This window comes from Mastigoproctus giganteus, chromosome 4, assembly GCF_048544385.1.
Source record: "Mastigoproctus giganteus isolate SK-2022 chromosome 4, ASM4854438v1, whole genome shotgun sequence".
Taxonomy (NCBI): domain Eukaryota; kingdom Metazoa; phylum Arthropoda; class Arachnida; order Uropygi; family Thelyphonidae; genus Mastigoproctus; species Mastigoproctus giganteus.
Window position 1 is genome coordinate 89,097,815 of NC_143578.1, and position 12,608 is coordinate 89,110,422.

Sequence of the window (12,608 nt, forward strand, 5' to 3'; positions counted from 1 at the left end):
ACACTGGATAGTTATGTTAATGTAGATCAAGATCTGGCTACAACAGAACAACCAAATGAAGATACTACAAACCAGTGTTATGCACAACCATGATCATAAAGAAATCAATGATGCTGACAATGCATCAAAACAACCCACAGAAAAGCCAACTCGCAAAGAAATGATTCACCCTTTTAACAGTTTGTCTGGGTCTACAATTTTGTGAAAATGTTCCTGATAGTGTTTTTAATGCTCTAAATAAATGTGAGGTTTCGGGTTTTCTTTGAGAATCAGAAATTTTTTAATTGTACTGTCCAAATAAAAATTACTGACATTTTTAATTTGTAATATGTTTATACATGAAAATTGTATAAACATATAATTTTTAAAATAAAATATAAAAATAAATGTAAATTTGTTTTTATTTTCTAATCAGATAACAATTTCCAATAAAAATATTCTCTGTATAACAAAATTTCCTCTAAACAAATTTTTTTGCTGGATTTATCAAATTCGTTATAAGTTCGTGGTGTGTGTGTGTGTGTGCGCGTGTGTGTGTAGAGAGAGAGAGAGAGAGATACAAAAATACCTTGATAGCAGAGAATAGAGCTTCCGTTTTCATAGATTGCCATTTTGCAGACTAGTGATTGCAGTTTGTGGACATCTTCGGGAACATAACCCTGTGAAAGTTTCTGCTGCATTATTTGTAAAAGGTTCCATATTTTTCATCTTCACCCACCCTTCCTGAGATATTAATATAGCATCCCTCAAATCATATTTCTCATCAGGCAGCACTATGTCTAGGTCCTAATTCTGTATAACATGAAAGATGTGCCATAATTCACTCATATCTGCTTGAGAATGTTGAACAGAACTTCAATAAAAATATATATATATAAAGATTAAAATGAATGTATCTTTGAATTTTTTTTCTTTATTTATGTGATATAAAAAAAACTTAACTAGTGTAAACTTTACATGATTTTTTTTTTTTTTTTTTTTGCTTTAATAAATTTTTCTTATGTCCTCCTTTTTACTTCCATTTTCATTTCTGATGTCCTACTTTCAAACTAATGATACCCGGAAACCGCGCGCGCGTGCATAGGAAATCTGCAAAATAATACTAACACATTATCTCCCCGAATGATGTACAATCCTAAAACCACTTGCTCCACTCCCTGAGATGAGCTATACACTCTTTCATGACTTTCATCCAAAATTAAGTTGATTGTCTGGTCAAACCCTTTCAGTGTGCCCTAAAATGAGAGTAAGAAATCATCAATATATATCATGTACCCAATTTATATTATTTTAATTTACCTTCATACTGAAAGCAACATTTTTGAAACAATAGGCTAAATTTCTTATTGTTCATTCAGAGAAAGATGTTATAACATTTGTATCAAATGATTGTAAATTTAACTGCATACAAGCATTCACCAACAGAAAAGATACAGTAAAGATTCAGGGATAGAGAAAGGTAATTGAAAATCTACCAAATGGAGATGGAACAGTTTGTGATCAAACTGTTAAAAATTTTATTTGGCAGAAAATTAATATCAATTATCCAATTTAAAATGTGGGTTTTTTTTTTTTTTTAAATCTCCAGATTATTGAAGGGATTACTGGGATAATTTCCTCATATCAAGTAATATGAAATAGCAATCTTTATATAAAAAGCTCTTATAAATATAGGCAGTTCCTCAACTTAAATGTGTTCCTGAGGTTTGTTCATAGATCAAAAGTACTGAACACACCGTATATACACTCAGTGATCACTGAATTGTAAACACCCCCCACCTTAATGGACTATGCTGCATAGCCCGCAGTATAAAAAGCCAAATGGCCTCCTACACTAAAGCAGTGGTAATTTGCATCTGGTTGTGCAAATCAGTGATAAGATAGCAGTTATAGGATGTAGTAAAGATATCAGAGTTTCAAACGGGCATGATTGTGGGAGCTTGTGCATCAGCTGCTTCCAAGTCAGGAATGGCATGTCTCATCAGTTGCTCGCAGCCCACCATTGTTAAGGTGTACAGAGAATGGTATCGAATGAGTCAAATCACCTCCAGCTGACAGAACTGAAAAAGATTAAGCAAGGTGAATGTTTGTGGTGAACAAAGGGTGAACAAAGCCGTAAAGTGTGGTGAATACACTTTACGGCTCAATAGCAGGTCATTACAACAGTTGACATTGCAATACAATATGGGGAATGCAAAAACAGTATCTCAAATGATGTGCTGCTCACCCAGACATATGCATTTCCACAGTAGACTTCCCAAGAGACATCCTCTCCTCACCACTAATCATGAATAGCAAATTCAGGCATCTAGTGCCTAGGCAAATAGCTGCTTCTATTCATGCAAGCAGTGGTTCATCATGGTATTAGGTAGGTGGTCATAATTAAGTGATCACAGTGTATAGTGTAGCATACTTTATTGCACTATTAGTATATAACCCATAATATAATGATACATAGCCCCCATCATACATATTAATCGTATTAAACTGTACTGAAGAGTGAAATAAATGCATTAAAAAGTGTTAAAATATGGTGAAGAATAGCCAAAGATGAAAAAGTAACACACACACACACACACATATATATAGTAACTAATGCTTTAAAATAATTATGATAAATTGTCATTTGTACCATACTCATAATAAAACCACTTCAATGTACAATCTCACTAATTTGGACTAAAGGAGGAAAGGAGTAGTCCAAATATATAACAGAACTGTGTACACACCGTGCAACCTCAATATAACATGCCCCCAAAAATGAATCATCAAAAAAAAAAAAAAAAAAGTGTGTATTCAAATAACTATCAATTTCATATTACAAACTGGAAAAAAGTGAATACTGTATATGCTCTTATCTACTGTACATCCTACTACCATATTTCCAAGAGGGAAAATTATCTAGAACTTAGCTGTATATTTACTTCGATATATTCAGTATTCAATTGTAGGGTAATTTTTGTAAACAGTACTTGTCAGAGGCTAATTACTGTAGATACCCAGTTTCTCCCATCAGCTAGAGATGCAATAAAAGAGTACAGTGGACCCCTGCTTTACGATTGGCTCACTGAATCAAATCAAATCACTTTACAATGGACTCTCCATATAAAATGCTATTCACCATATATAAGTGCCGGTCATTGTCACATCTGCGAACTGAATTTTAATTCTATTAAATGGTGATCGTAATAAGCAAAAAAACAGAGAAATATTATCCACAGGCTATAAAAGTAGATATAAAGCACAAAATTACATTTTATTACCTTACCAATTAACAAAATTAGATGATACGTGAATAGTTCCCAGAGGTTGGCAAAATAAAAATAAATTTACATAGTTTAATTAATACTGTAATATGTACATACTAATTGATATTTCTGTTCACTGACTTTTTTTTGGGGGAATAGGGGTAGTAAAATTTAAAACAGTAAAAAAGATAAGCAATCAATAACAAAGAACAAGGCACACACAAATTGCAACAAACATGTTACGCACAAGTAAGATACAAAATAACAAGATAGGAATGAAGAGAAGATTCTGAAAATTTATTATTATTTTTTTTTTATATGACTGAAGATTTCATGGAGGGGGAAACACATTTCACTGTAATAATAAAAACCCACAGAATTCCAGCTATCAGTATTATCGCAAATACAATAAGATTGAATTTACTACCTGTTTATAATAGTTGCACTAACAGTGAAGCCCAATAAACTGGCAAATTGTTTTTATTGTTTTATGGTAGTGACATCAAGAATTATGCTGCAGAAAAATATCACAAAGGTGTTCAAAATTGATTCTTATTACTGAACATATGATAATGAAGAAAGCGTTGCACATTTTAATGATTTGAATTTTGGATTTCAGATTACACAACATTGTGTAATCTGAAACATTGTGTAACACAACATTGTGTAATCTGAAATTTGATTCTATAAAGTGGCTGATTCTGCTAACCAGTGATCATGTTAACCGGCGCTTATTTATTTCACTTTACAATTGGCTTACGATCGTCTCCGACCAGAACACATGGTCCTTCCTCTCAGCCAATAGCAGTGTTTGTAAATGTGTTGGCCGCATGATTTGTTTTTGCATCCTTTAGTTGAAGTGATTTTTTGTGTTGTGCTTATTTAACATAAATGTTCTGTATTAAATTTGTGTACGCACAACATTGTGTAATCTAATATGTTCCCTAGAAAGCACAGCAAGAAGAAATTTTCAACTTCCGTGCTCTAGAGGTTTCACCAGATTTAGCCTTAAAACTGTCACAGAAACTTAACCTGTTGTGGAGTACAATGAGCCTCCCAAACCTTCCAATCAACCAATTTATTGCCAACCGCACTGGAAAACAGAGTTACATCCATATAAGATTCTCCCCCTGAGAATCTTATTACCTAGTAACAGGTAGGCCCACCTTTTGCTCAGATAAGGGCAGTCGCACAGCAAGGTATTGAGTCCACTAGTTCACGAAAGCGTTCCACAGGTATTTCAATCCATGCTTGCTGCACCTCTGTCCATAGTTTCGTCACATTCCTAGATGGAGGATCCAAAGCTCAAACGGACCTTTCCACAGCATCTCAAAGATGCTCCAAGGGTTCGTGTCCAGTGAACAGGGAGGGAATTCCATGGTGGTAAAATCTGCACAATGCTCTTCAAACCATGTTATAGTCGCCCCTGCTTTGTGGGGAGGCACATTGTCCTGCTGGAAGTAAATTGCCCTGTGGTACACAATTACCATGAAGGGATGCAGATGGTCTGCAAGGATGGACACGTAACCTGGACTGTTCAGAGATACATCTAGACATACCAGAGGTCCCAACATGTGCCATTTGAACACGCCCCAGACCATTACCGACTGTCCACCTGACTGAACAGTTCCTTGTTGGCATGACAGGTACATAGCTTTGTGCAGTTTCCGCCAGATATGCACCCTCCCAAAATAACTGGAAACGGGACTCATCAGACCAGGAGACCCATCTCCAATCATCCAAGGTCCATTTGCCAATGTTCTTTCGCCCAGTTGAGGCGCAAAGTCCTGTATTATGTTGTTAGCGGCTCCCATGACCTATTGTGGCTGATGATTGCCTGATGGTCTTGGTGGAGATGTTTCTGGCACCTACCTTGTTGAAGTCTGTGGTGATTTGTGCTGTCACTGTCACTCCAGTTGGCTGAAACAATGCAAGACAGACGTCGACAGCCACGTTCATCCATGATGAAATGTTATTCCGGAAATTGCATATTGCCGATACACTCATTATACTGTCGAATGGGGATAGTGAAATTTCTGTACCACCTCCACAATAGAGTGACCATGCTTCAGGAACCCACTATCATCCCTCTTTCAAAGTCTGTTAACTCACAATGTTGGTCCATACTGACATCGAATTACAGTCTACACAAATGCAGTGTACCTATATACCGCTTGCCAAGTGGTGGGTTCATCCACTAGCAAGAGGGGTTACTGGGCAATGCAGTGCAACAGCACTGCATTGCCCAAGAACCAGGTATCCCATGAATTATGTCCTTTCAGTATATGTACACAGATTTATGCTTTCAAAGGTATGTGCAGCCATCTCTTATCTGTGCTTCCAACTAATAGTAGACAGTTTTAATAGACAGCAACATGAAAATAACTTTGAAAATCAAAGAAGGAATTCACAATTGTGAGTTGGGTTTAAAAGTACTAGAATTCTCTGGAATTCGGAACTAGAAATTGAATTAATATTAACACTGTCGAAATGATGCAAGGAAGTAAGCTTATATAGCACCACCCAAAAAAAAAATAATAATAAAATGAAATATCAAATGAAATAGACAGGAGCAACCCCAGGTTAAAATAAGCCAAAGCTGTTTTTTTTTAAACAAAAGAAGCAAATTAATTGATTCTCAGTTATTGCATTTCTGATTGACCTGCATCGTTAACTGTTAGGTTATTGAAGTTTGCCATTAAAAAAAAAAAAGAAGCATTTTCTTAGTGCCTATTCGTGCATATTAATTATCTTATGCTGAAAAACAATTTAAAATGAGACGCATCTTTCCCCATCCAATTGATGCATGCTACTGCCATGTTTGATCCATGCACTTCCCAATGGAAACTCACTAGCTTCAGATGTTGTTTACATTTCTTAGTGGCAGATCACTCACCTGTCAGTTATTTGATTTTAGTTTCTATTAAGTTTCGCTCACCAATAAGTAAGGATAAGTCAATTACAGGCATTTGTTAACATCTGAAAAACCATATATAAAGCATGGCAGAGGGATTTTATTTAAAAAAATTTAAGAATATATATTTTAATATTAAAATAATGGATTATCAGTTATGTTCATAACAGATTGAAAATAAAGGGTGGTATCTAAAAATGAACAATTTTAAATTAGTTATAAAATGTCATACCTTATCCCAAGCTGCATCTATCAGAAGAAAATTTGCGGCACCATCAGAGGTTAAATTTAAAAAAATAAAACAGCCAATGAAACCTTCATTCACATTATTTACCTAACTATTTTTGATATGAAAACATTTTTGGCAGCACCTATTAAATTTCACACTATAGTAAAAGCCATTTGTCATGATTTTGCGATGTGAAAATGACTTCGTTCCGGATATGAAGTGCCGGATCAAAGTTAGTGATTTAGCATCATTAGCCAATTTCATTAGCACTCAGGGTCAAGAACATTGTAAGGTTTACCAAGCTAAATAATCATAATGAATAGATCATGCCTACGTTGAGCCCAGTAGTAGGTCGAGTTGGGAATTCTCCTTAGGAAGGCCAAATTGTTTTCAATACAGCTGTTAATGTAGTCTTTGGATTAAACTTGCTCACAGGTCAGTTTTGTGACATTACTTATGTATTTGAAAGCCACAGTAAAAGAATCTCATTCTCAATCTCATTATCTTCATTGCTATATAAAGGAGATCATATAGAGCAACACCGCATCATTCAGATTGTCTGACTGATGCGGGAGATTGATCGTCGATCGAAAAGGGAGATTGATCGTTGTCAATCTACCTTAGCAAGCAATGTTTTACATGCACGTTTATATGATGATCATCGTCAATCTCCCTTGGCAAGCAATGGACCATCACGTTGATTGAAACAGGCACATTGATCACTTGGCCCAGAATGCCATATGTGTCTCGGGTGCCTTATTTGCACGAACGGTAAGCAAGGAAAAATAAGCCTCTCTCTGTCACTAAATCCAATTTCGGTAAATTTGATGGAATTTCTAGGTAGACAAATCCGTTTGACAATTAGATAGTACTGGAATGCTATTGTTCTTAAGTGATCCTCTGCAGTTATTACGCACAAGGATCCTGATTACATCAAAATTGGAAAAAGCAATGCACATCAATGGTGTATCTTTAGCAGCTGGTTTCTTTGTGTTGTTTTCAAACCAGACAATCGCAAGTGTAGAATACAAAACAGAAATCATTTTTCATAAATCTCCTTACAAACTCTCAATGCACGTTCTTATGTAAATAGTAGTCTGTGTAAGGAAACAAACCATGATCATTTAAACCCATCTGCACAGCAATTGGAGAAATGCCCCTTTGTACATAATTAATACTCACTTTGGGTACATCATTGTTAGATGGAGTGGCATTGCTGGTTGAAAGCACTGCTAAATCCAACAGCTGATTTTCTGTCTGTCTTTTACACAATCTCGATCTTGCTACTTCTGTCTTTATTTTCTAAGGCTGGCATTTTCAACAACACTCTGCATTTGACTTCGGCATTGTACACTCAGTTATAGCAGTGTGGCATTCAGTCCCTTTCCCTAATCATAAAATTACTGATGTGAAAACATCTGTAGTGGAATGTAACAAAAATGTGGATTGCAACATCATACTATTCAGTAATTGGCAATTCAATAATTAGGCTATTGACTGGATTTAGCTAACCTCTTCCAAACATTGATTCGGCAGAATAAGTAGCGGGCATGAGCATAAAGCATTACATCATTCATAACTTCGGTTCTAGCTGTTCGATTTTAAAATGGTTCCAATTTTCATCGAAGATGTTTTCACATAAAACATCTTTTGTGCGTACCAGGTACACGTGATTTTTTTTTCTTTTTCCTATATTTATCCAATCCCTCTTTAATTTGGATAAATTTCCAACTGCCACACATGTTGTTTAGTCCAACAATCAATCACTCTAAAGGAAATTTTCTGGATATCTAGTCTACAATACAGGCACTTCCCAACTTGATAATATCGTAATTGAACCCAATAATACAGTTTTTTTTTGGTTTTTTTGGTAATTCATTCCAAGACCTCAGAAGTTGAAATTTTCACTATATAACTAAGCTATTTAACTCTCTAAAAGGTCATTTTATAATGGAAATTGTAGTAGTTTTATATAAATTTATGTCAAATAAGCACAACACAAAAATTACTTTTAACTAAAGGATGCAAAAACAAAACACTCGGCCAACATGGTCCGGCCAGAGAATCCACTACACTTTCATCGTTATCATACATTCTATTATAAGAATCAAATTTGAACGCCTTTGTGATATTTTTCTAAAGCACACGGCCATAAAACAATAAAAATAAGAATATTCTGGTTTGTTGGGCTTTTCTGTTAGTGAAATCTATTATAAACAGATAGTAAACTATCTTACTGCATTTGCGATAATACCAATAGCTGGAATTGTGTGGATTTGTACATTATGGTGAAATGTGTTTTCCCTTCATTGAAATTTTCAATCATATAAAAAACAAATAAATTTTCAGAATCTTCTCTACATTCCTATTTACTTATTTCAATGATGAAGGGAAAGGGATCAATGGAAAGAGCAAGTGGTGGCAGTGCTAGAAAATGAAACAAAACTGATTTAGAAATGAAGATGAAAATTATTAAGAAGTAAGAAGCAGGGCAAAGTTTGTTATCTATTGCGCGGGAATTAGGTCTCACTGCTTCAGTGAATGCTTTGTTATTGTTATTTGGTTTTTAGGAGCATTAGCAACTAAGGCCATATTGCTCCGGAATATGCGGCGGTGGTCATTCCCTGACCTTTCCGCATCCTCCGTATTTGGTTGGTTGTGACGGGCTCGAACCCCGGTCTAATCAAGAAGCGTGTGCTACGCACTGCTGCTCCTTCCCACCTGGCTATGAAGGCACCATTCAGTGAGTGCTATTTTAAAGGACAGTGTGCATATAAAAGAACGTGTTAAAGGATCAATGCATTTAAGATAGACAGTGATCACAAAAAGCATTCAGGTGCTATGGAAAACCATAATTTATATGGATGGAAAATCAGAATCAGAAGAAAGTGCCCCCGAGTAATGGCCATTCAAGCGAAAGCAAGGAGTATTTATGAAGATATTAAGGATAGGTATGGCAAACCTAAAAGCCAAGTTCGTGGCAAGCAACAGGTGGTTTAATAGATTCAAGCATCGCGCTGGTTTCCACAAAATTAAAGTAAAATTTGTGTAATTGCACACTTGTAATTTTGTACACTTTGCATGAGATAAAAAAAATCTCATAAATAATTCTATTTGCATGTTCATTGAACATTTCTTTTTTGCTTCAATCAAATTCGGTGTGCATAGTTGCGAGTGTTGCATAAGCCTTGAAGGAAATTCCAACTTAGTAGAATTCTGTGAAACACAACCCTTACATAAGTCTGGGAGTGGCTATATTCCCTCTCAATTTAAATTTATGTCCGCTGTGTCATTATGATCAAGTATAAAAATTCTCTTAGCGTTTATTTTACTCACACCTTTTAAGGCCTTAAACAACTCGATCAGATCAACATTGTAGATATTTCTGAACACTTTAACGCACAAAACTCGTCTCCCCCAATGAAAAAAACATGCCTTGAACCAATCTCTCTGCTCTCCTGTATAACTTTCCAACAGGCCCACATCTTTTCTGATGTGGTCTCCAAGAGATTAAATTAAATGATAAATAAATATATAGAGAGAGACTATTACTGCATTAAAAATAATAATGCAGTACAAATTTACAAATTACAAATTTTTTGACTTTAAGAAATTTGATTTCATTTTTATCATAATTTCATTCTAATGTTAGGCAATCAGATGAAAATAACCACAAATTAATAATTAAAATCTAGCAGCAATGACATACTAATTGTAATGTGGTTACTTGTTAGGTGGACCCCCACCTAACAAGTAACCAACTTTATTTCTGTAAAAAGTTTTTTGCTTTTTTGAATTCTGCTTGGAGTTTTTCTTAATGTTCCAATACTTATCCTATGTTTTTTTTTAATAAAAAATTTAAGTATTTAAATGTTTTTTATACCTTTTATTTTTTGATTCTTTTATTTTTTGATTCTGTTAAAAAAAAATTTTTTAATGATATTTAGATTAACTTCACCCCTCCCCCAGCAAATATACAGTCGAATCTCGTTAATGCAAAGTTCAAGGGACCTAAATTTTCATGGTTTGTAGTAACAAGGTCCCCCAAAAGTGTCAAACTTTTGGTTTTTTTTAGAACATACTGTATATCTAAGAATATTAATAAATAATAATAATAATATCAAAAATAAATTAGTAAAATAATAAAAATGAAAAATAATAAAAACAAGAGCCTTGTCTAACAATACAGTAATAAGAATATCCTTTTTAAATATTTTTATTTTATTTTTAAACTAAACTAAGAGAAAAGCAATTAACAGAAATGAAAATATTGTGCAGTATATATTTTGATATATACAATATTTTAGTATCACAGTAAAAATAATTAATCTTAATATAAAATGAGACATACAATCCATTAACTTTTTGATAAAGTTAAAAGATTGTATGTCTAATTATTGTAAAAACTTTTTGATTTTCTTTAATTTAAAGAAAGAATCATCTGATGTTCTTTGCACAGTTTTTGTCCTATATGCATTTTTAACGACCGCACACACATGATCAAATGTAATAGTTGTTTATTTATCAGCATTACTGCAGGCCAACACATTCTCTATTATGCTCAATGCATTTTGGGCATCTTTTTTTTTAGATGGCAGTGTGTGTGCTGCTTCACCTTTTCTGTCGCTAGTAACAAAAACATTATTTTCCTTGATGCTTTTCTGGTGTTGGCATTGCTATGGTAGTAACTTCATTATCCATCTTCACAAACCGTTCAAATTCGCCAACAAAATCCATATCCTCCTTCAAATTCCTCAATGTTGCTATCACATTCGTCTGCTAGACCATGTTTTTCTGTAATAATCTCTCCAAAGCCACTTTTTTTGAGGTAGTTGATTATTATACTTGATGCAATACTGTCCCAAGAAATAAAGATCATGGATAGCATCCAAGACATTCCAAGTAGCTGCAAATTGTTCCCTCCCTCCTATGTTGAGGATCAACGTACCTTATCAGGCAGGATCTATATGCTCTCATGTGGTTATAAATAATGCCTTGATCCAGTGGCTGCAATGGGGGGGTTAAAAACAACAGCCGTATATTTGTCAACTTAAGTGTCTCTGCAGAATGTGCTGTACAATGATCTAGAATCATCAAAATGTTCCTTTTTTCTGAAGCCATTCTTCTGTCCACTTTTGCTAACCAAGACTTAAAACTTTTGACCATAAGCCAAGCACTTCTACTGGCCACATAATCACAGGGAAGTTTGTTAACTTCTTTAAAACATCTTGGCTTGGAAAACTTACCAATCACAAGTGGGCATGGTTTTGTATTGCCAACTTAACTGCAGCATAACAGAACAGTGAGTCTTTGTTTAATTAATTTTCCACCATGACAACTCTCCTCGAACAGCAATGTTTTGTTTGGCAGCAAATTATAAAATAAACCTGTCTCATCAAGATTAAAAATATCCTCATATTTTTGAATAATGGACTGTACAGAACACAACCAGTCTGTAGGCTTTTCTTTGTCGACTAATCCAGACTTGCTGCAAACATTTTGCAAAACCAAGTTATTCCTATCTTTAAATCTTTGGAGCCAGCCACTGCTGCACATGTTATTGAGCTAGATAATTTGCCTTTTCTTGCACAATCAGACCTGATATTGGAAAATTAGATGCACACATTTGTTGATACAGCTCAAAACGTTTTGTTTCAAGCTCCTCGTGTTTTGAACCAGGAATCAGTTTCTTTTTTCTTTTTTTTTTTTTAAATCACTGCTCCAAGTTTTTGTTTTTTTTCAGTATTGTAGATAAAGTAAGTACTGTAAAGGGATTTTGTATTCCTTTGCAATGTCCATTTTGCTAAGTTAAATCCTATCAGCCTCTTGTATAATTTTCAGTTTAATTTCCAGGCTTAATTCCATCAGTTTACATTTTGTAACCATAAAACTACTAGATGAGATTTAATATAAACAAACTTTAAATTAATTTAAAGACCTCCAAAAATGACCTCAAGCTCAGATAAAATGGCACAAAAAATAGTTTACTGTATACTGTAGCAAAACTTTGAACTGCCATAACAATTACAACTAACCTTAATCCCGTGGAGAGTGAGAAAGTGTATGTAAACAACTTAGAAAAACTTTCTTTTGTTAATTTAACATCTCATCTTTCACAATGATGTTTTTCAGAGTGCACTTATGTTGTAGCTACCATAAACTGATTTTGTTTACACAAAAGTAATTTCTAACAAGTCAGTGCCATCCTTCAGGAACA

General features: G+C 34.4%; 1 protein-coding gene across 1 annotated transcript in view; it reads right to left on the minus strand.

Moving 5' to 3' along the window:
• LOC150086892 (U6 snRNA-associated Sm-like protein LSm8) overlaps window positions 1-12,608 on the minus strand; it is an 82,817-nt gene that overhangs the window by 16,080 nt on the left and 54,129 nt on the right. Inside the window, exon 3 of the mRNA XM_090372790.1 lies at window positions 1,108-1,235. Coding sequence (XP_090228916.1) covers window positions 1,108-1,235 — 128 coding nt within the window. The remainder of the gene's footprint in view (window positions 1-1,107; window positions 1,236-12,608) is intronic.